Below are 25,429 nucleotides of genomic sequence, written 5' to 3'. Positions count from 1 at the left end.
GCACTTTGCCCTCGGAAATGTAGTATGATGAACTTTTCACCTTAAAAATGAAAAACAACCTGATAATCAGAGACGCTGGGCATCGCCTTTTGCAAGCCTTTCATCCTAGAGTTGGAAAAAACTGAAGCCCGAACTAGGAGTGCATTTGCCTGCTATTATCAGAAGGGCAAGTCAGTGGCAGAACTGTTTTTCTGACTCCAGTCCAGTGCCTTCCCACTTGATGTTTGTCGTTTAAGCTCACTAGCAAGATCTTCGTACTTCTTCTCCTCCCTGCACCTGCGCTTAGTCTAAGGGCAACTGTCAAAGACCTGCCAATCTTATCCCGGCTCAGAGTTTCCACCCTCGGAACAAAAGTGCACTCTTGGAAAGATTCACACCATAATGAACTAGTGTAAAAACACTGGCCATTTGAAAAGAAGAGCACAAAATTGCACAAGATTGCTCGGCCTGCCAAGCTCTAGCCACGCCCACCCTTGGTCACCGACCTCGGAAGTGACGTAAGGGAACCGGAAGCGCTGGCGTGGTGGCCTACTTCCTGTTGGTAGAGGTGGGGGGGGTGGGGGGCTGGCTCCGCGGTGTGCGACTGTGTGGGGCAGCCTGGGGCAGCCCCGGAGCGGCTGACCCTCTGCCTGTGGGGACGGGAGTCGCGAGGCGGCCGTCATGGCGGGGTCGGAGAGCCAGCTCAAGAAAATGGTGTCCAAGGTGAGGCCGCGGCGCGCTCGCCTTTCGGCGCGCACCCACCGCTCCCTTCCGCGCCGCCCGGGCCTTTCCGACCAGCCCAGCGAGCCCCCCCGGGCGAGCCCGAAGCCCCGGGCAGTGCCCGGCAGCCTCCGCCGCCCCAGCCCCGGGATGCCTGTCGCCCGGTGCCGGAATCCTGGGCCGGGGCCGGCGCAGGGCGGCGACGGTCAACAAAGGCGCGGAGCCGAGGCTGCCTGCCACCTGCCGCCCGTCCTCTCTTCAGGGAGAGAGTTTGGAGCAGTCTTTGCGGCACTGTAGTTTTCGTCTTAGTTTTTATCAACACAAAGAGAGGGTTGTACTTAAAACTCGGTCGTGGGCACTCCTCCACTTGTGTCCCAGTGTAGGGTTCGTGCGTCTTCGCCCTTCCCTCCTGGCCCCCGGAGATTGTGTCCTTTTCAGTTTGTATTCTTCACGCAGCCCAATAGCCGACCCGCGGGAGATCATAACTTTTGGTTGAATTGGCTCAGTTATAAGTAAAAACGTCCTTGAGAAGCCAGAATACCGGTACGTCACTACATCGGGTGAAATAAATAGAATTCCATTACCATTTCAGGGACTTTGATTTGCTAAGAGTGACTACCTTTAATTGTATGCTACTTATAACGCGGAATTATTTGGTTTGAAATTTTTAATCTTCACCGTTCAAGACCGGTGTATTTTTTTCATTTTTATAAAAGCAGGTAGGCATTTTGTATTTAAAGCCGTGAGTTATTTTGACAACTACTTAAAATGTGGCATCTGATACCAGAGTGAACTGGGTGTTTTTTTTTGTTTTTTGTTATTTTTTCAGTTTATCAAAGCTAATTGGAATAAGATGTATGTGAAATGGTTGAGTGTAGAATCTTCTCCAGTTAAACGATTAGCTTTAGATACTTTTGTCAACAAGAATGGTAGGAAGCAAAGAAGTTTAAACAGTTTTCAATAGTATTAAAATACACTATTATGTATGAACTTATTCCTTTGAAAAATATACTTTTTCCCCCAGTAAAATCATCCCCATAGTCTTTGATTGAAGAGCAAATAATCTCTAAAGAGAGAGTGATGGTTTTTTAAATAAAGCTTCTCTTGATTATTCTAATCATATCTTCTAGGCTTCTGATTTTCTTTCTTTTTAAAAAAAATTGAGGTATAGTTGATTTGATTTTCTTTCGATAAAGTAATTATCCTTAATTGTAGAGGAAGTTTTAGGGAGCCCTAGAAGATTGTGGCAGAGGTCTGTGTTGTAACATTTATATATTGCTTTTTTTTTTAAGTACATTGTTTTATATACTATGTAACTGAAGAGTATCTGTTCCATACCATTTTTTTTTATCTTTAAAGTTGATAACATTGCCCTTAAGGTTTATTCCTTAATTTATATGTATGAAGGTATTTACATACAAGGACAGGAATATTCAAATATTGGTTTTGAATTTTTAAAACCATAATTAGTTTTCCTAAACTTTCTGTAGAGGAAGCTGCCTTCAAAGACAGAGGCAGGACATCTTTAGAAGATATTTTATACTTCCACCTGTCTTTTCCCTCCACCCTCTTCATATCCTAAGAACAAAAAAGGACATAGGGAAGAGGTGGGAGAGGGCAGTCTGTCTTTTGGTTCTTGGCTCAGTTTCTGAAAAACTGAGTCTCTTACAAGTGGTGATGTCAGTTCTGAGTATCAGCATGTTTTCTCTCCAGCCTGTGAAGAGATAGATAGGTAGGAATAGTAAGTAGGGTAATAGAAGCAATTTGTGGAATTTCTTCCTCCTGGTGGAGAGCTGGCTTCAGGTGTTATCCTTTCAGTTGGGTGTGGTCCAGTGTAGGCATTGGTAGCCAGGACCTTGGACACATTGCTAGGGTGATGGTCCTTTACTCTTTATCTGATTCTGGGACTTCCATCACCCAACATGTTACTTTGGGCCACCTGCTTTTACTTATGTCTTTTTTGAGGTATAACTGACATAGAACAGTATATTATCTTTTGATATATTACTATAGGTATATTTTTCCTTTGAGCATTTATTTTAGCTCCCAACTTAAATACAGCTTTTAGTTTAACAATCTCTCTGTCATTGTTTTTGCAGTTAAGAGAGGTATATTTATACTATTGGTCCATCTTGCTTTACACAAATAACTTATATTTTTTGTACAGACAACTACCTGTATTCTTACATGCTACATCTACAGCATTCCTAGAGGTGGAGTCACTACTAACTAGGTAGGAGAGAGCTGGCACATTAAAGATTGTAATGCACTTCACACTGTTTTAGATTCTAGGGATACAACAGTGAACAGACTGTGGAATTTAAATTCTATTAGAAGGCAACAAACAACTCAGTAAGTACATTAAGTAGCATGTTAGAAGGTGTTAAGTACTTTGGAGAAAAGTAAAGCAGGAAAGGGTAATAGAGTGCTCAAACGTGAGAATAGGATAGGTTGCAGTTTTATAGAGTAGTAAAGGAAGGCCTTCCTGAGGTCTATTTGAGCAAGACCTGAAAGAGGTGAGGAAGCAAACTGGAACAATCTGGAGTAAGAACATTCCAGGAAGAAGGAAAAACAAGCACAAGGGCCCTGAGACAGAAGCTTGTCATGCATGATAGAGGAACAGCAAAGGGAGCTAAGGGGGCTGGACTGGAGTGAGCAAGGGGAAACAGTGCTGAATAAAGGGATGGTAGATTTTGGAGGGTCTTGCAGGCCACTGTAAGCACTTTGGCTTTTACTTGGAGTATGGTGGGAAGCCCCTGATCTGTTACTTGTACTTGGAGTATGGTGGGAAGCCCCTGATCTGTTAACAGTATAGCTCTAGCTGCTGTGCTGAGACTAGACTGTAGGAGGTTCAGTCGAGTGGAAGCAGAGACAACTCTAAGGAGGCAGTTGTAGTAACCTAAGTGTAGCCATGAAGGTAGTGAGGAGTGATCAGGTTCTGGATATTTTTGAAGGTAGAGCTAACAGGGTTTTCCGACAGACTCACTGTGGATGTGTAGGAAAGAGAAGCATCCAGGATAATGTCAAAGCTTTTGTCCTGAGCAACTAGAAGGATACAGACATGGAAGACTGTAAGAGGCATAGATTTTGGGGGGAAGATAAGGAGTTCAATTTTGATCATGTTAAATTTGACATTCATTAGATATCCAAGTAGAGATATCAAATTGGTAATTGGATATACGTGTCTGGAGTTCAGGAAAGAGGTTCAGACTGGACTTTTTAAATTTGGGAGTTATCAGTGTATGAATGTTGTTTTAAGCCATGCATGGAGATCACCAAAGGAGTGAGTTGAGATAAAGAAGAGGACCAAGGACTGAGCCCTGGGGCTCAATATTATTAAGATAAGAGGTTAGGAGAAGAGAAAGAACCAGCAAAGACACTGAGAAGGGGTAGACACAGGAGAAAAAGAAGCAGTGGTGTCCTGCAAATCAAGTGAAGAACATGTGTTAAGAGGAAGGAATTGACTTGGTCAAATGCTGCTGTGATAGGTTAAGTAAGATGAAGACTGAGGATTGGCCATTGCATATGGCCATGTGTGGCAGTTACTGGTGACGTTAATGAGCAATTTCAGTGAAAGTGGAAAACCCTGATTGGAGTGGGTTTGAAGAGAATGGGTCTAGTCTTTGAGCATCAGTGGTTAACATCACGGAGAGATACCTAGATGTCATATGCTACTTGATGGAAAAACACCATCATCTGTGAAATGATCTTGCCAGAGAGAGGGGAAGACAGTGGAGGAAAAAAAAAAGTAAAATTTAGAAAAAAATCATGAAAAAGATCATAACTTCCAGATCCAACTACTAATTCACAAGAAATACAAAGAAAATAGGAACATATATATTAAACTACACCAAGGGGACGCAGTTAGCAAAATCCAAACTGTGGGAGCTTCTATAGGACAAATGAACCGATTTCTTCAACAAGTAAGTTTGAAGGGGTTAAAATAGAAATGGGCCCACTGATGAGTAGTTAAAAGGTGTTATATCCATATAATGGAATATTATTCAGCAACATGAATGTACCTTGAAAACCTGCTAAGTGAAAGAAGGTAGTCATAAATGACCACAGACTATATAATTCCATTTATATGAAATGTCCAGAGTAGGCAAATTGATAGAAACAAAGTAGATTAGCAGTTGTCTAGGGTGAAATGGGATGTCGCTGGTGGAGTGAGTGGGTGATTGCTACAGGGTGTGCATTTCTTTTGGGGGTGATGAAGATGTTCTAAAATTGATAGTGGTGGTGGTTGTACAACTCTGAATGTACTAACAGCCACTGAGCCTTACGTAAGTCACTTTAAATGTGTGAATTATATGGTATGTGAATTATATCTTAGTAAAGCTATTATCAAAAAAGAGGGGTGGGAGAGAATCTGTAGATTAAAAGAGGCCTAAAGGACGTTTTCACATTGAAATATGTGGTCTTTATTTGGATCTCCATTCAAACTAAAAAAAAAAAATGACATGAGACTGCATATTTTATGATATAAGGAAATAGTGATTATTTTAGTGTGATAATAGTATTGTGGGCTTTTTTTTAAAGTTCTTATCTTTTAAAGATACGTACTAAAATATTTATGGGTAATAGGATATGATGTTACCATTTGCTTCAGAATAATACAGGAGGAGGAAAAGGTGAATGAGATTATAGATTAAATAAGATTGGCTATGAGTTGATTGTTGAAGCTGGGTGTAGTGCTGAAGCAGGGGATTTATTATACTATTCTACTTTTGGATACCTTTGAAATGTTCCATAATAAAAAGCTTTTAAGAGGAGAGAGTAGGAAGAGAGCAATTATGGACAGCAAAAGTAGGAAGCTCCTTGCAGGAGTTTTTGCTGTAAAGGGGAACTGAGAGAAATTTGGTTGTAGGTGGAGGGGGAAGGGAGGTAAGGAATGTTTTTGTGTGAATAAGACAGGAGAAAGAAAAAAATGTGTGTGGTAATAGTACTGATCCCACAGCATGGAAAAATTGGTGCTTCAGGACAAAAGAGGTCAAGAACTGCTGAAGAGATGCCTTTGAGTAGACCTGGATTTATTTCCTAATTTTTCTTGTATTTTCTCCCTTATTGTCTATCACTGTCTTTTGTGCTGGTCTCTGAGATTTCTTTGACTTTATATTCTAATCCTTCTATTAGATGTTTTATTTCTACTCTCACTTTTTTTTATGTCCAAGAGTCCTTTCTTTTCTGAGTGTTCTTGTTTTATGGATACAATATCATTTCTTCTTTCTTTGAAATTTTTAATGCTAATTCTTTTTGAAGTTTTCTTCTGCTCCTTGCATTTTTTTTTTTTTTTTTTTTTTTTTGTTGTTTTTTTTTTGTGGTACGCGGGCCTCTCCCTGTTGTGGCCTCTCCCGTTGCAGAGCACAGGCTCCGGACACGCAGGCTCAGCGGCCATGGCTCACGGGCCCAGCCGCTCCGCGGCATGTGGGATCCTCCCGGACCGGGGCACGAACCTGCGTCCCCTGCATCGGCAGGCGGACTCTCAACCACTGCGCCACCAGGGAAGCCCTCCTTGCATTATTTTTATTCTTCGTTCCTTCTTTCCGTTTCCGTCTGTGACATGTTTCTTGGAGTCTTTCTTTTTGGAATAGCTGACTGTTCCTTTTTAAGAGAGAAGCACTAAAAGCTGATTGAAAGCTTTGTGCATGAATGGAGCTTGTCAGCTTCAGTGTGTTGTGAACACGTGGGGATCCCCATCTCCTGATTTCCTAATCTGCTAAGAGTGTGTAAGCAAGGTTCCTAGTTTTCCTGGACTGGAGTGGTACAAGGCAGGGGTATGAGAATACAATACAGCACATGGTAAATTGCAAAATAGTATTGATGATGAATGCTGGAGAGGGAGAGGTCGTTTTGGGCTAAAGGGAAGTCTGGAAAAGGATTCATTGAGAAGGAAAGTGATGTAAACTAGGTCTTTGAGAATGATTAAGATTTGATTTGGCGGAGGGCCTCTTAAGTTGGAAAAATCGCTAAAATGGAGGTAAAAGTTTGAATAGGTGGCAGGAGAAAAAGCTACTGAGGTTCTTTCAGTCTTTATTTAATTAATGTTAATGATCACTCAGAACCATTAAACTTTTAAGAAGAGTGCTATTAATAAGATTTTAAGAAAATTAACCTAGCAGTAAAATGTGTGCATTGGTTTTAAACTAAATTCATTTGTAATTTTCTTTTTCAGTACAAATACAGAGACCTAACTGTACGTGAAACTGTCAGTGTTATTACTTTATACAAAGATCTCAAACCTGTATTGGATTCATATGGTGAGTTTATATAATAAAAATACCAAGTACTATACTTTGAGTTTACTCTTTTTGTTAATAATTGTAGGTTTCCCATTTTCCCTTTAAGTTTGTTGGTTTTTTCATTGTAGGACTAACCTTCACCTAAAAAAAGTTGTGAGAGATAGGAAATTACAAGATCTAATAATAACATCTTACATTTGTTTAGTTATTTTAAGTTTTAATATACTACTCTAACATAGAACTAATGCAAATTTAGAACTAGAGGTGATGTTAAAAATAGTTTAGTCCATCATTTCCCAAAATAGTATACATAGTTGTGAAGAATGTTGCTTTGGGGGCATGGGTAGAGGGGATTCTGAGGTTAAATTTGAGCACTTATAGATTAAACAAAATTAAATGGGTTTCTTTGCAACAAGATTTCTCAGAGCCTTTAATATGCTAATGTGTCATTATGCCTCACCAAGGCAGGAGAGAAGATAATACATTGTTCAGTATATTCTAAAGTTAATTAACTAGTGAACCTTTTTTCTCTCTAGAGCATCTCTTTATATTCTTAGGAACACATTTTGTAAAACTATATTCTGGACTATCCTTTTCATTTTATAGATGAAGAAAACACTTAAAAACTATTGTCCTTAATTCTGTAGAGTAGGTAGGTAACAATGTGTCCACCTTCTATTGAGATGAAATAAAGTTGTGATTTAAGTAAGAAATGACAATATTCAGAGGGTTTTATTTGGTTTTTTTTTTTTTAAACAGTCTTTTTGGCCCCACCAATCCTAACATAATCTCTCCAACCCCGTCTCCTGGTAAACACCAAATGTGCCAGGGCCAAGGCATGCTGCCTCCTGCCTATTGTGAGGCCCTTGGCAATGAGGGCAAAGGCTGAATTTTGTAGCTGAGACTCTCACTCTAAACCCCACTCGTCTCCAGGGCTTTGTAAACAGGAGCCTGGTGAGAGGCAGCAGAGGGGGAATCAATCCTGAATATCCTGAACAACAGTCATGAACCGGAAGTCCTCTCCCAAACTAGGGCATAATTCTCCTTCCTGTCCACATACTGTACTATGGTATTTAGATCTGCAAAAAAACTCATATTACCAAAATTAGAGTTAATTTAAAAATGGCTTCAATGGGGGAATAAAGTGACAAAGGCTAGAATTTTATGGTAAGTGTATAGTTTTTACTGAATACTAAAAGAATAAATGTTGATCAAAACTGACAAAGAGGGGGCTTCCCTGGTGGCGCAGTGATTGAGAGTCTGCCTGCCGATGCAGGGGACACGGGTCCGGACACGGAGCGGCTGGGCCCGTGAGCCATGGCCGCTGAGCCTGCGTGTCCGGAGCCTGTGCTCCGCAACAGGAGAGACCACAGCAGTGAGAGGCCCGCGTACCACAAAAAAACCCAAAACACAACAACAACAAAATAAACTGACAAAGATTCCAACATCATTGAACAAATATATACAGCCACACAGGCTGGACCAAGTCTAAACCATTGTCATCAACATGCTTTTAGAATAAATATAACCCTAAAATTAAATACGGTGGTCTTTTAAAAATACAAAATCAGAATAAATTACAGCACAGTTTATAATTGTCAATAGTAGGTAAAAGAACTGAGGTCAACAGTACAGTTCTGTGTTCTTGTACTGCACATTACAGCCTTTCCTCTATGTAATAGTGTTAATTCCAAATCCTTATTACAGATAGTAGCAGTCCATGTAACACAAAGTATGTGCCCTAGTTATTCAGCCAATTACAGGTAGGAAAACTTGTGCGATGTGAGAAATATTTGTATTAAAAGAAGATGTCCGTATTTGACTGTGAAAACTTTTTTCCTTTTTCATACTGTGGGATACTACATTGGGATTGAGAATGACAGTGAGAGGGAATAAACATCTGAAAATATTAGGTTAATATTTAATATGGTGTCAGTTAATAGTGATTTTTAAGTAATTTTATAATCATGTTGGTTGGGGATCCAGAGCTCATATTTATTGGGACTGTAGCATTAACATTTATTTTTCCAAGTAATCCATAGCATCTTTACTCATTCAAAGCTGATCCCATTAAGTGAATCAACAAAGGATACTTTATTATTGGACAAAATGTATGAACATTAACAAGTTAGTCCTTTCAAGGGTAATAATGTGTTTTAACTGTTATTTCTGAAACATAAGAATAACTTATGTGGGAGCATCTGTGAGAATGCTTGTTGATTAACTCTTTATTCTTACCTTTCAGTTTTTAATGATGGCAGTTCCAGGGAACTAATGAACCTCACTGGAACGATTCCTGTGCCTTATAGAGGTAAATGTCTTATGTGATTCATGTTTCCAGCATAGATGCATTTTAATTTACATTTAGTTGCCAAAGAATTGTAGGTAATTAAGCTTGCTTTTTTGTGACTTTCATGATAATACAGAAACTTCACCTCCTATTCTAATTGAACTTCATTTGGCAGCAGCACCTCATATTTTCAGCTTTTTCCCCTACTTCCTTACCAAGATATATCAACAAATAAGTGCCTCAGTGCACTGTAAGAGTTTGTTTGATAGAATCAGAGAATCTTAGAACTAGAAAGGGATCTTAGCTGCCTCCTAGTTCAGCTCCCACCCTACTCAAACTTATCTGACAATGGGAAGCTGTATAGTATAGTGACTAAGATAGAGGCTTTACAGTCAGGGCAGAGTAGGGTTTTAGTTCTCCCTCTGTAATCTATTAGTTTTGTGACAATGGACATCTGTAACATTTGGATAATAGTACCTAACTCAAAGAAGAATTCATTTGTAATAATGTATGTAAAGGACTTAGCACAGAGGCTGGTATATCAAAAGTAGCTATTATTTATGGTTGTAATGCTGATGATGGATAATTACATCTCTGTTAGTCAGCCACCCTCTGCTGGAAGACTTACAATGATAATGGAGCATTCAGCTTCACGAGCAACTGTGGACAGCTCTGTTAGTTATTCCTTGTGACTAGCTAAGACCTGTGTCTCAGTAACCTACCCATTGGTTTTATATAGTACCTGCTATGCGTGGGGGAAAAGGGCTAGGGATACAAAGGTGAATAAAGGATGTACCTTCCCTGGAAGAACATACACAAATAGGGGAAACAGGGAATAAATAGATATTTACACTATTCTATACCCGTTATAGAATAATGAAATATAAAGGTGCTGTGAGATTATAGAGGAGAACAAGAACACGTGGGAAGCTCATCAAAGAAATGATGTTCAATTTGGTGTTAAAGGATGAGTGAACCATTCATAACAGAATGGACATCCCAGGCAGAGGGAAAAAACACTTGAGCATCAGCATTTTATAGAGCAAATACGAGTAAACTTCAGGATTATTGACTTTGCCTTTACCCCAGGAAGTAAGCTCTGGTGAGGGAAAAAGGTATGTGGGGGAGAGAAGGAGGCAGAAGACTATCGTAGACATAATTAAAGACATTTCTTATTTTTTTCTTCTGGTTTTATTGAGATGTAATTGACATATAGCACTATATAAGTTTGATATACAGCATAATGATTGACTTCATACATCAAGAAATGATTACCTCAGTAAGCTTAGTGAACATCTGTCATATAGATACAAAATTAGAGAAACAAAAAAATATTTTTCCCTTGTGATGAAATTCTTAAGTTTTCATCAAGTTGCGATGTTTACTCTCTTAACAACTTTCATATATAACATACAGCAGTGTTCATAACATTTATCATGTTGTACATTACATTCCCAGTACTTACTTTTTTTTTTTTTTTTTTGGCTGCGTTGGGTCTTCGTTGCTGCTCGCGGGCTTTCTCTAGTTGCGGCGAGCAGGGGCTACTCTTCGTTGCGGTGTGTGGGCTTCTCATTGCAGTGGTTTCTCTTGTAGCAGAGCACGGGCTCTAGGCACACAGGCTTCAGTAGTTGTGGCACCTGGGCTCAGTAGTTGTGGCACATGGGCTTAGTTGCTCCATGGCATGTGGGATCTTCCCGGACCAGGGTACAAACCTGTGTCCCCTGCATTGGCAGGCAGATTCTTAATCACTGCACCACCAGGGAAGTGCCCTTGCTTTTTTATAACTGGAAGTTTGTACCTTATGTCTACTGTCCTATAATTCTCCCTTCCCCCCAGCCCTCACCTCTGATAACCACAAATTTGATCTCTTTTTCTGTTTGTTTGTTTATCTGTGTGTGTTTGAAGTATAATTGACCTATAACACTGTGTTAGTTTCTGTTATACAACATAGTGATTTGATATTTCTGTACCTTTCAAAATGATCAACATGATAAGTCTAGTTACCATCTGTCACCATATAAAACATTACATAATTATTGACAGTATTCCCCACACTGTACATATCATAATGTGATTCATTTATTTTACAGATGGAAGTTTGTATCTCTTAATCTTCCTCACCTGTTTCTCTTCTCCCACCTTCTTCCCCTCTGGCAACCACCTCTTCTTTGTATCTATGAGCCTGTTTCTGTTTAGTTTTGTTTGTTCATTTGTTTTGTTTTTTAGATTCCACATATAAGTGAAATCGTACAGTATTTGTCTTTCTCTGTCTGACTTATTTCACTTAGCATAATACCCTCTAGGTCTATATATGTTGTCACAAACGGCAAGATTTCATTCTTTTTTATGGCTCAGTAATATTCCATTATGTATATGTATACCACATCTTCTTTATCCATTCATTTATCAGTGGGTACTTAGGTTGCTTCCATATCTTGGCTATTGTAAATAATGTTGCAGTGAACATAGGAGTGCATATATCTTTTCAAATTAGTGTTTTCATTTTCTTCAGATAAATAACCAGAAGTAGAATTGCTGGATCATATGGTAGTTCTATTTTTAATTTTTAAGTAATCTCCATACTGTTTTCCATAGTGGCTGCACCAATTTATATTCCCACCAGCAGTGCACAAGGGTTCTCTTTTTCATACACACACACACACACACACACACATGCATACATACATGTAAATTTTATTTAAACTAAACCTTTGTTCCTTCACCATTTTTTTGTACGGCACAGTTCCTAAGCCTAAGTAATTCTAGAGAATCCATCATTTTCACAAAGCAAAGAATTCTAGATGGTGGAAATAAAGTTATGTTTTATGTATTAGGATATATTTTATTGGAGTCTTTTTTTTTTTTTTTTCATTCTAGAAGTACTTTTGGGTAAAAAATAAATCTGAAGTCCCATAACTCTGATTTCTTTAAGTGAATTTTATGTGTATGTACTTTTATGAAGTAAAACTGTTTCTGAGTGGGGGAAATGTATCTGAATTATGTTAAGTGATTCAAATGGTTGCTTGGGACACTGGGCTTTAACCTTAGGAAGAAAAGTCTTTGATTTATGTTTAATATATTAACTATCAGATCCTTTGAAACACTGTTCATTTTGACTATATACAGTCAAATTTCTCAACTGAGAGAGATTCTATTACATAAAGCAAAAGAAGGGGGATGACATCATTGATTGTGAAACTACCACTGAAAATGCCATATTCATTGGTCAAGCTGTGGCCACCAGTCAGCATCTGTTTGACACTTGGATTAGGTCTTACAGTGTGACTTTTGGCAAGGGAATTTCAAGTCTAGCATATCACTTTCCAAAAGGACACCGTTATCTGTGGTCTTCCTTCTATATCCTTTACCAGTGAACTTTATTAACTGAAGTGACAAGAGTCAAATAACAAAGAATGGCTTGAACCAAAAGATAATTTGTGAATAACGTTTTTATGGCAGTAAGTACACTTACTACCCTGGCAGAGTAGTGATTAATTAGCTCCTTAATCCTGCTCATGTATTTTACAAACTGAAAATTTGAGAAACTGATGTTAAACAGAACTTTGAAACAGAAAATATTTGTTGTGTTTTTTTAAAAAAGTGTTGCTTAGTTGTAGCTCTTTGTTGCTTACCTACTAAGCCATTATTGAAAAATAATAAAAGTAGAGTAACTGAAGTTTCTCTTTCTCTCTCAGGTACTACATATAATATTCCAATATGCCTGTGGCTGCTGGACACATACCCATATAATCCCCCTATCTGTTTTGTTAAGCCTACTAGTTCAATGACTATTAAAACAGGAAAGCATGTGGATGCTAACGGGAAGATATATCTTCCTTATCTACATGAATGGAAACACGTAAGTATTAACAGAGTGTTCTGAGAATTCGTTGTATTTTATATATTTTGTTCACTAGCATTTACTTTCTGTTAACTCTCAAGGAGGATTAAAGGAGAATAAATTCACATAAGATCACTAATCACTGAGCTGGGTAATTCAAAAAAGCTCTTTAAAAGAAATATATCTGGACTTCCCTGGTAGTGCAGTGGTTAAGAATCCTCCTGCCAATGCAGGGGACACGGATTCAAGCCCTGGTCCGGGAAGATCCCACATGCCGTGGACCAACTAAGCCCACATGCCACAACTACTGAGCCTGCACTCTAGAGCCCGTGAGCCACAACTACTGAGCCCACATGCCACAACTACTGAAGCCCGTGTTCTTAGAGCCCCTGCTCCGCAACAAGAGAAGCCACTGCAATGAGAAGCCCATGCACCACGACGAAGAGTAGCTCCTGCTTGCCACAACTAGAGAAAGCCCCCGTGCCACAGCAAAGACCCAATGCAGCCAAAAATAAATAATAAATAAATTTACAAGAATAAATAAATAAATAAATGAAACATATATTTATATAGAGCTTGGTAGTTTATAGAATACACAGTCACTATTTTATTTGCTTGAGTTGAACCTTTAAGAATAGATAGAATTCACATATGGGAAGTGCATTTAAAAAATATTGGGGGGCTTTCCCTGTTGGCGCAGTGGTTAAGAATCCACCTGCCAATGCAGGGGACGTGGGTTCGAGCCCTGGTCCGGGAAGGTCCCACATGCTGCGGAGCAGCTAAGCCCGTGCGCCACAACTACTGAGCCTGTACTCTAGACCCCGTGAGCCACAACTACTGAAGCCTGTGTGCCTAGAGCCCCTGCTCCACAGCAAGAGAAGCCAGTGCAATGAGAAGTCCACGCACTGCAACAAAGAGTAGCCCCCACTTGCTGCAACTAGAAAAAGCCCGCGCGCAGCAAAAAAGACCCAACGCAGCCATAAATAGATAGATAGATGATAAATAAATTTATTTATTTAAAAAAATATGTATATTGGGTTGGCCAAAAGGTTCAGTTGTTTTTTTCCGTAAGATGACTTTAGTAGCACTTAGTTGTCTTTAACTTCATTTGAAACGATTTTGTTAGATTGTATGTGATAGCTGTCCTATCAATGTGCATTTAAAAAAAGACATCAGGCTTCCCTGGTGGCGCAGTGGTTGAGAGTCTGCCTGCCGATGCAGGGGACACGGGTTCGTGCCCCGGTCCGGGAAGGTCCCACATGCCGTGGAGCGGCTAGGCCCGTGAGCCATGGCCGCTGAGCCTGTGCATCTGGAGCCTGTGCCCCGCAACGGGAGAGGCCACAACAGTAAGAGGCCCGCGTACTGCAAAAAAAAAAAAAAAAAAAAAAAAAGACATCAAAATTGGTGAATTTTTGTGTAGCCATTCATTTTAATATTGAAGAAAAACAACATTTTTGGCATATTATGCTTTATTATTTCATGAAAGGTAAAAATGCAACTGAAACACACAAAAAGATTTGTGTAGTGTATGGAGAAGGTGCTGTGATGATCAGACGTGTCAGAAGTGGTTTGCGAAGTTTCATGCTATAGATTTCTCGCTGGATGATGCTGCATGTCGGGTAGACCAGTTGAAGTTGATAGCAATCAAATCAAGACGTTAATTGAGAACAGTCAACATTATACGACACGGGAGATAGCTAACATACTCAAAATATCCAAATCAAGCACTGAAAATCATTTGCACCAGCTTGGTTATGTGAATCGCTTTGATGTTTGGGTTCCATATAAGTTAAGCAAAAAAACCCTTCCTGACCATATTTCCGCATGCGATTCTCTACTTAAACGTAATGAAAACATTCCGTTTTTAAAATAAATTGTGATAGGAGGTGAAAAGTGGATACTGTACAATAATGTGGAACGGAAGAGATCGTAGGCAAGCAAAATGAACCACCACCAACCACACCAAAGGCCGGTCTTCATCCAAAGACGGTGATGTTGTGTATATGGTGGGATTGGAAGGGAGTCACCTATTATGAGCTCCTTCTGGAAAACCAAACGATTCATTCCAACAAGTACTGCTCCCAGTTAGACCAACTGAAAGCAGCACTCAACAAAAAGCGTCCAGAATTAGTCAACAGGAAACTCATAATCTTCCATCAGGATAACACAAGATGGCGTGTTTTTTGAAGACCAGGCAAAAACTGTTACAGCTTGGCTGGGAAGTTCTGATTCATCCTCCATATTTACCAGACATTGCACCTTCAGATTTCCATTGATTTCAGTCTTTACAAAATTCCCTTAATGGAAAAAATTTCAATTCCCTGGAAGACTGTAAAAGGCATCTGGAACAGTTCTTTGCTCAAAAAGATAAAACGTTTTGGGAAGATGGAATTATGAAGTTGCCTGAAAAATGGCAGAAGGTAGTGGAACAAAAGGATGACAACGTTGTTCAATAAAGTTCTTGGTGACAATGAAAAATGTGCCTTTTATTTTTACTTAAAAACAGAAGACACTTTTTGGCCAACCCAATAGTATACTGGTGGCATATATTTGTGAAACTGTTCAAATCTCATTACTCAAAGTGTTCCTATCAAGAAGTAATACTAGTAAGAAACTTCTGTTTCTGCCTCTGATGGTATAGCTCTGGCAGTTTCTATCCAAAAAAATGCTAGAAAAGTCAAAGTACAAACAACATCTGAGGAAGGCTTTGGAGAACTGTTGAGGCAATTAGGACTTGAAGGGCCAAGATCCTTGCTGCAAAGAGATGAGTCAACATTCTGCCAGTTTTCCCTAAGAGTATTTACTGATTCTTGGTACAGAGTGAGAGGCTGAGAATCTGGGCAGAGGGCATTAGGTAGAGGCAAAGAAGACTGCACAGTTTCTAACAGTCTCACAGGGCTGAAAAGACAACAGTTGCTGTTCTGTCTGCCAGGCAGCCAGTATCTTAGGAGCCAAGATTTGGGAGAAAAGGAAGCTACAAAGAAGTGAGCCAGATAATTTGAGTTTCCCCCTCAAGGGATATGCTGAATTCCTACATTTCAAAGACAAGATGCTAAAAAGCTAAGCAGAAAGCCTCTGAAATTCATAGCCAAGTTCTCAGCAGTCTTAGGTTGAGGAGGCAGTATGAGTTTGGAACCACTCACAAGGAGGAGGGGTATGAGTAAACATCCTAGGCTCTCAGTTGGCACCACTAGAGGAATACACCCCATGAGTGGGAACTCAGGCAGAATGAGCCCTATAAAACTCCACCCTTGAATCACTTCAGTGCCTGATTATATTAAGGTGATTCTCACGGTATCTGCCAGCCATAGGATAGAGTGAACTGTTGCTGGAAGGAGATAATATATAGAACCTGTCTAATTTTTCACGAAGTGTCCGGTGTACAATTAAAAATTATCAATGACATCAAGAGATAGGACAAAGAGGAAAAAAAGAGTAGAAACAGGATACCACCCCCCAGGTAACCCAGTTATCAGACACAGACTTGAAAATGATTGTGATTAGTATGTTCAATATGGAGAATTAATTATAATATAATTATATTTAAAATGAACCAAATAGAAACCTTACAACGGAAAAATAGAATAATAGAAATTAAAAACCCAATAGAGGGACTTCCCTGGTGGCTCAGTGGTTAAGAATCCGCCTGCCAATGCAGGGGACACAAGTTCGTGCCCTGGACTGGGAAGATCCAATATGCCATGGAGCAGCTAAGCCCGTGTGCCACAACTACTGAGCCTGCGCTCTAGAGCCTGCGAGCCACAACTACTGAGCCCATGTGCTGCAACTACTGAAGCCCACACACCTAGAACCCGTGCTCCGCAACAAGAGAAGCCACTGCAATGAAAAGCCCATGCACCGCAACGAAGAGTAGCCCCCACTCTCCGCGACTAGAGAAACCCGCGCGCAGCAACGAAGACCCAACGCAGCCAAAATAAATTTAAAAAACCACAAAAACTCAATAGATGGGTTTAATAGCAGATTAGACTTAGCAGAATAGAGAATTAATGAACTGGTTTACGAATACTTTATATTTTTAATGCTGTTGATGTAGGAATAAACCTTACAAAAGATGTACAAATCCATTATGGAGGAAATTCCAAATTTTATTGAAAGATACTAGAGAAGACTTAAGTCAAAAAAAGAGAACCTTGTTCATGGATTGGAAGACTCAGTATTATAAATATGTTGGTTCTCTACAAATTGATCTATTTCTTTTTTTTTTAAAGACGTTGGGGGTAGGAGTTTATTAATTAATTTATTTTTGCTGTGTTGGGTTTTCATTTCTGTGTGAGGGCTTTCTCTAGTTGTGGCAAGCGGGGGCCACTCTTCATCGCAGTGTGCAGGCCTCTCACTATCGCGGCCTCTCTTGTCGCGGAGCACAGGCTCCAGATGCGCAGGCTCAGTAGTTGTGGCTCATGGGCCTAGTTGCTCCGCGGCATGTGGGATCTTCCCAGACCAGGGCTTCGAATCCGTGTCCCTTGCATTTAGCAGGCTGACTCTCAACCACTGTACCACCAGGGAAGCCCCCATTCTTCTTTCTTTATTCTGCTCTGCAGTAGTTATTTCCACTATTTTATTTTCTAGGTCACTTATCCATTCTTCTGCCTCAGTTATTCTGCTATTGATCATAGCCAAGAAGAGTAAGCTGGAAGGGACTTGCCTTAGAGGTATCAAAATGCATTTTAGAAAACTAGTAATTAAGATGGTATGGAATTGTCAGAGAAATATTCCAGTGGGTAGATGGAACATAATAAATAACCCAGAGAACAGATCCACTATACAGACATACCTTGGAGATATTGTGGACTCAATTCCAGACTACTGCAGTAAAGCAAAATGTTGCGATAAAATGAGTCACACAAATTGCACGGTTTCCCAATGCATGTAAACGTTATGTTTACACTATACTGTAGTCTATTAAATGCGCAATAGTGTTATGTCTAAAAACACAGTATTCATACCTTAATTAAAAATACTTTATTGTATCCTATAATAAAGCATAATAGAATATGAAAAAGAATATGTATAACTGAATCACTTTGCTGTACAGAAGAAATTAACATTGAAAATCAACTATACTTCAAGAAAATAAATTTTAAAAAATATTGTTAAAAAATGTTAACCATGAGGCTTCCCTGGTGGCTCAGTGGCTGGGAGTCCGCCTGCCAATGCAGAGGACGCGGGTTTGTGCCCCGGTCCGGGAGGATCTCACGTGCCGTGGAGTGGCTGGGCCCGTGAGCCATGGCTGCTGAGCCTGGGCGTCCGGAGCCTGTCCTCCGCAATGGGAAGGGCCACAACAGTTAGAGGCCCATGTACCACAAAAAAAAAAAAAAAATGTTAACCATCACGTGACAACGCAGGATTGCCACAGACCTTCAATTTGTAAAAACTGCAGAATCTGCAAAGGACAATAAAGCTAAGCACAGTAAGAAAAGGTATGCCTATACATAAACACTTGATGTGTAACAGTGGTGTTATAGCAGGTAAGTGGGGATAAGATTAACTTCAGTTATGGAGTTGGGACAGTGAGATTCCTATTTGTATAATATACAAAAATCAATTTCAGGTAGATTGTGAAAGGCAAAAAAATAAGACTTTTAAAACATAATATAGGAGACTGCCTTTCATGATCTTGTAATAGGTGAGGTTTTTTTTTAACAAGATGGAAAACTTTTACTATAAAGGAAAAGACTACTAAATTTTACCTTGAGCTTATGCAGATTAAGAACTTCTGTTCATGAAAGACACATTAAAAACTGAAAAGACTAACCACAAACTGAAAGAATATACTTGTAGTACTTAACACCCACAGGGTAACGTCCAGAACATAAAAATAATTTTTGGGAATCATTAAAAGAAAGAAGCCCAATAGAAAAATAGATGAAACTCTTGAACAAGTACTTCACAAAAGAGAAATCCTAATGGCCAGTAAACATATGGAAAGATGTTTAATCCTGCTAGTAGTGAGGGAAATATAAATTAAGACCATAACGAGGTACCATTACATGTGCATTAAATTTGCACTACCAGTTGACAACGCTAAGGCTTAGAGAGGATGTGGAGCAAAGGGAACTCTTAGACACTGCTGATGGGAGCAAAATTGACGCACTACTCTGGAAATTAGTTTGGTATTACCTAGTAAAGTTGTAAGGGCCCATGCCCTATGTCCTAGCAATTCCACTCCTTGGTATGTACACTACAGCAGGGTTTCTCAACCTCAGTGCTACTGGCATTGTGGGTCGGATAATTCTTTATTGTGGGAGAGCTGTTCTGTTCATTATAGGATGTAGGATCCCTGGCCTTTATCCACAAGATGCCAGTAGCATGACAGTTGTGACAACTGAAAATGTCTCTAGACATTTCTAAATATCCACTGGGAGACAAAAATAGCACCCCCAGTTGATAACTACTGCACAAGAGTAACCCTTTTGGGCTTCCCTGGTGGCGCAGTGGTTGGGAATCCACCTGCCAATGCAGGGCAGGGGACACGGGTTTGAGCCCTGGTCCAGGAAGATCCCACATGCCATGGAGCAACTAAGCCCATGTGCCACAGCTGCTGAGTCTGTGTTCGAGAGCCCATGAGCCACAACTACTGAAGCCCGCATGCCTAGAGCCTGTGCTCCGCAACAAGAGAAGCCACCACGATGAGAAGTCTGCGCACTGCAACGAAGAGTAGCCCCCGCTCGCTGCAACTAGAGAAAGGCCGCGTGCAGCAGTGAAGACCCAATGCAACCAAAAAAGACGAGTAACGCTTGCACATACATACTAGGAAACAGAACAAGAATGTTCATGGCAGCATGAATAACCAAAGACTGGATACAACCCATATGACTGTTAACAACAGGAGAGTGAATAAAGAAGTTGTGTATTCATTCAGTGGAACACCGTACAGCAATTAAAATGAATTTATAACTATACTCTTTAATAGGAATGTATCTTACATTGTTGAAATAAGTCTCAATAGAATCCACAGTTTGATTTAATTCATATGAAGTTCAGAAACAGAAAAAATTAAACATACTGTTTAGAAAATTGTTTATAAGGTAGTTTAAAGAAAAGAATGATTATCTGCTAAGTCAGAAAAGTGGGTAACTCTAGAATAGAGGGGGATGCAGTCAGGAACTTGTAAGTTGCTGGCAATCTTCTATTTCTTAAGTTGGATGATAGCTACACAAATATTTTCTTTATTGTTACTCTTTAAAGTTACATACATTTTATACATTTCTGTATGTATGTTATATTCCACAAATCTAACAAAAAAGACATAAGGGTAGCTAACTTTGGTATGGTATTTAAGGTTATATCGTGGAAGATCCTGATTTTTAGCTGAGGACTTCATCCTTGAATAGGCAGCTGGGAGTCATTTTAGATTTCTGAACAAAAGTAAGGCATTAAATGCAATGATTGTTAGGTATAATGTCTGAAGTGTACTAGATAAATACATTAATTAGCTTTCTGACTGAAAATCACTAGCTGCTCTAAAACATAAAACCCCAAATACTAGAGACTTAATGCTGGAAATTTCTTGCTCACATAGTAGTCCACTGGGAGTCTGCCTCACTGGCAGGCAGCTTTCCCTCACTTGAGCTTCAGGGACCAGGCGCTTTCCAGTTTGTTGTGCCACCATCTCCCGGGGCTCCAGAGTCCTCCGCATCAAGGAAGACAAGCAAAGAGATTGGTGGCCCTCCTTCTTGTGCACCTTGGCTTAAAAGTTAAATCTCTTCTGCTTATGGTCCACTGGTAAAAACTAGTTGCAAAAAGGACTGGAAAATGTAGTTTCTGCCTAAGCAACTGATTCTCAGCAACAACTGTATAATGGGAGGGGAGCGTGAACTTCTATAGAAAATTCTCTCAGTCATAATCAGTAAGTAAAACTAGAACCTGCACAGAAGGCTATTGCAGTAATCTAGCATGGCACAGAACATGAACTAGGGCTGCTCTCATTTGTCTTGATCTTACTAATTCAATTGCTTATTAATCCTAATCCTGAACATGTATCATATACTGCTTAGAATGTAAAATCTGACCTTTTTATTGCTTGCTGGAAAAGCAAACAAAAAGAGATAGAGAAGAAAGCAATTTTGCTCTTCAAGTTTTCAGGGTTTTCAATAGGAAAAAAGTTTTATAAAGATATTATATGTTTCAGTTGACCCTTAGGTGTTTGAGCTAAAATAAACTAACATTCTTGCTACGTTTTTTGTATCCTGTATCATTCTGAATTAGTCATTTGTCATTCTGAAATATTCATGACCTGTTGCTTTATAATAGGCCTGGAAATAGGTGTTAATGATTAATTTTCCTTCCTTCAAAGACTTTAATGTGAAAGGAATGGTATGGTAAAGAATTAAAATAAAATTTGTTTTGACAAAACTATGGTTATAAGACTGTATAAATGGAGTACTGATTCATACTACAAACATGGGTTAACCTTTGAAAATATTATGCTAGGTGAAAAAAACCAGACACGAATTGTATGATTCCATTTACATGAAATGTCCAGAATAGGCAAATGCAATGACAAAATAGATTTGTGGTTGCCAGGAGCTGAGGGGAGGGGGAAATTGCAAGTGATCACTAATAGGGATAGATTTCTTTTGAGGATGATAACAATATTCTGGAATTAGACAGTGGTGATAGAGAAAAACCACTGAACTATACACTTTTTTTTTTTTTTTTTTAATTCTTGGCTGCATTGGGTCTTTGTTGCTGCACGCGGGCTTTCTCTAGCTGTGGCGAGTGGGGGCTACTCTTTGTGGTGCACAGGCTTCTCATCATGGTGGCTTCTCTTGTTGCAGTACATGGGCTCTAGGGTGCGTGGGCTTCCACAGTTGTGGTGCTTGGGCTCAGCAGTTGTGGCTCTCAGGCTCTAGAGTGCAGGCTCAGTAGTTGTGGCGCATGGGCTTAGTTGCTCTGTCACATGTGGGATCTTCCCGGACCAGGGATCGAACCCATGTCCCCTGCATTGGCAGGCAGATTCTTAACCACTGTACCACCAGGGAAGTCCTGAACTATACACCTTTAGATGGTAAATTTTATGGTACGTGAATTATCTCAATTTTTAAAGTGCATGATTTTAAAATCATTTTATGATTTAGTTAGGGAGTTTTGTTGGACTAAATAATTAACAAGAGATTAAATTGTGTGATTCTCAATAGCAACCCCACACACACACCAGCCATAATCTCCAGCCTACACTTCTTGGTGCTACACAGATACTGTACATGTTTACTCCCTGTCTCAGCGTGTCAGTTTACAGACAAACATAAGAAGGGTATTGGAATAGTGAGAATCAGCAGGTTTTCATAAGAAGCTTTCTGAAATGTTATCTATTGTCACTGTCCATACGTTGGGACAGAATGGAACAAAATTGGTGCTTTGGAAAGTTGAAAGCTGCTAGTAAGCTCTTCTGTCAGGAGAAGGGAAGTTATGAAGATGATTAACTGATCAAGATAATTGAGTAATCCTTCAGAACCTGATGAACTAATGAATGAAGTGTGTGAGGTGAGATATACACAGAATATAATGGGTGAAAACAACCATCAGATAAGTCAGTTTGAACAACTTTGCCTAGCATAGTTTGTCTTAAATTAGTGATCAATAGGTACTTGAGAAAAAAGTTTAGCAGCCTTTATGGGGTACAGGCACTCTCTTTGTAACTATGGTATTGGAAGGAAAGATCCTTTAATAATTTATATCTTTTGTACAACAATCTAGTGATTTCTAAAATGGAGTCTACTTATAATTTCAGAGTTCGTAATACTATCTTTAATAAAAATTAATCTAGGAACATGTGTTTCAAGGTAACATTGTTATCTTTTAAAGGCCTTAAATAATATTTGTGACTACTGCTTACATCCATCACTGAGTTTATACCGTACCAGCATCCTTAATTTGTCCACTGGAAATATAATAAATTTTGGTTAGCTGTATGAAGTCAAATGAAGAACAATACCATCTGAATTTTGCAGTATACTGCTTTGGCTAGTGCTGTTTTTATATACATGAAGTAGCAGCCTTGCTACACATAAATAATAAGTAGAAATCACCTAGCTGTATTAAATTAATTAAATGGAATTTTCATGTTTGGGGTCCTACAAAGGAAATTGTCGAGCTAAGTTGAAAACAGATAAGAAATGGCCAAACTTTTTCTTATTGCCAAAAAGTAAATCTGTAAATGACTTAAATTTGTTTTCCATTTTTAGCCACAGTCAGACTTGTTGGGGCTTATTCAAGTTATGATTGTGGTGTTTGGAGAAGAACCTCCAGTCTTTTCTCGTGCTACTATTTCAGCATCCTATCCACCATACCAGGCAACAGGGCCACCAAACAGTAAGTAGAACTGAGATTTGATTTTTAAACTCATATAAACGAAAGAAAACAAAATCTTGTAAAAATATTTTTTTTGATGACTTCAATTTGCTTTTTAGCTTATCAAGTTAGTCGATTTTTTGGAGGTATTCTGAGGCCCCACATCTGCATGTACAGATTCTCAACAAAGACTGGCATTTGGGCTTTCGTTTGTGGGTAGAAATCTAACTATGGGTGTGCTGGATTCCAAAATGGAGGAGAAAGAATGCTGGAATAGAGCTGGAATTTTTTTTTAAATTATGCATGCCATGGAATAGCTTTATTTGATCCGTTTGGAAGTAGATACAACTTGAAAGGCAATCTGATGACCTTTTGTTTGCAACTCCAGGATCAGTGCTATAGATAAGAATCAATTATAAAGTAAACTATATCATTCACATTCAGCTATTCTGGGTGTACACAATGGACATCTAGCTCTCAGCTTTCTTCTCTTGAGTACAACCAATTCATGATTTTACTTTGAGTGGAGAGGGTGGGGGCATGGAGTCAATATCAGTTCTCCCCTAACTGGTGTACATTATCTCTGTTATTTCTGGGTTTTTCAAAAATAATTCTTACTGGTACTTTAAAATCACCCTGGATAATTGAGAGTTGGTTGTACTTACTTGTTTTGACGTTACTAAACCTGTTCATTGTGTTTTGAGCTGTGATTTTTTTAAAACAAATTTTGTTTAAGATAATTAACCAGACTTAATTTATCTTATAAGTTAGATTATGTGAGCTTTCATTTTCCTCCCACTGAAAATTATCATCTTCCTTTTTAATCCATTCTGCCTTGAGGAGCATCTTGACTAACAAGCTGAATGGGAATCTAACAGAACTTTCTGAATCCATTTCCTTTTCCTTCTCTGCTTTCCCAGAATAAGCTTGGCTGTAGCATTTTGTTGCTCTTTTAATAAAGATTCTAGGGATTCTTTTGGATCAGAAATTTGTTTTCATCTTAATAAATTCTGTTGACTTTAATATCCAAGGTTAGATTATCTTGCCCATCTAATGTTGAAATGCAAAATATTTCCTAGATCATCGTTCATATTTATTTGCTCAAATAACATAGCCAGTGACCACTTAAGATAAAGGTAACCTTTTCAGAATGTTAGTCCCCTAAGCAACATTTTTTTCCTAAATTTCTTTTAGTTTTATGTTAACATTGGAAGTGCAGCATTCAAGAAAGAGACCTCACTAAAGAGATCACTATTACACTTCCATTTTGCATTCACTCACTATAAATCACATTAAACAATATAGAGCTAATATAAGTAAATTACTAAAAGAGACAACTTATTGTCTGTCCATTACAGTTTTAATACTTTTTATACATTTAAATGATATTCATTATTGTTATGTATGACTGCAAAGAAATGAAAGTCTGAATTCCGTCCTACACCCACACATCAAGGAACAGCCCAGAAATTTGGATCCATACTTAAATACGATCTTCTAGTTAAGAAATTATATACTTCTATTATTATTATCATCATCATCATCATCATCATCGTTACTGTAAACATTTTTTTTTTTAAAGAAGATGTTGGGGGTAGGAGTTTATTAATTTATTTATTTTGCTGTGTTGGGTCTTTGTTTCTGTGCGAGGGCTTTCTCTAGTTGTGGCAAGCGGGGGCCACTCTTCATCGCAGTGCACGGGCCTTTCACTATAGCGGCGTCTCTTGTGGCGGAGCACAGGCTCCAGACGCGCAGGCTCAGTAGTTGTGGCTCACGGGCCTAGTTGCTCCGTGGCATGTGGGATCCTCCCAGACCAGGCTCGAACCTGTGTCCCCTACATTAGCAGGCAGTTCTCAACCACTGCGCCACCAGGGAAGCCCTACTGTAAACACTTTTTTTTTTTTTTTTTTTTGTAAACATTTTTGATCTCTGGTTTTAGGAAGACTTTTGAGCTAGCTATAAGTCACACTAAAAAAGTGTTGTGCCCAAACCTCATTTTTTGACAACTAACAGTAATAATCTATTCAGTGGTGACTATGAGACACA

The 25,429-nt window shown here is 39.1% G+C and overlaps 1 protein-coding gene across 1 annotated transcript in view; it reads left to right on the top strand.

Moving 5' to 3' along the window:
• Positions 1–530: 530 nt before the first annotated feature.
• Positions 531–25,429, top strand: part of TSG101 (tumor susceptibility 101) — a 58,714-nt gene continuing 33,815 nt past the window's right edge. Inside the window, exons 1-5 of the mRNA XM_065882556.1 lie at positions 531–702; positions 6,875–6,959; positions 9,187–9,252; positions 12,927–13,090; positions 23,278–23,404. Of these exons, the coding sequence (XP_065738628.1) occupies positions 661–702; positions 6,875–6,959; positions 9,187–9,252; positions 12,927–13,090; positions 23,278–23,404 (484 nt within the window). The 5' untranslated portion in view covers positions 531–660. The remainder of the gene's footprint in view (positions 703–6,874; positions 6,960–9,186; positions 9,253–12,926; positions 13,091–23,277; positions 23,405–25,429) is intronic.

Source organism: Phocoena phocoena, chromosome 8, assembly GCF_963924675.1.
Source record: "Phocoena phocoena chromosome 8, mPhoPho1.1, whole genome shotgun sequence".
NCBI lineage: Eukaryota > Metazoa > Chordata > Mammalia > Artiodactyla > Phocoenidae > Phocoena > Phocoena phocoena.
The sequence above is the reverse complement of the archived record's forward strand: the minus strand, read 5'-3'. Positions and strand labels throughout refer to the sequence as shown.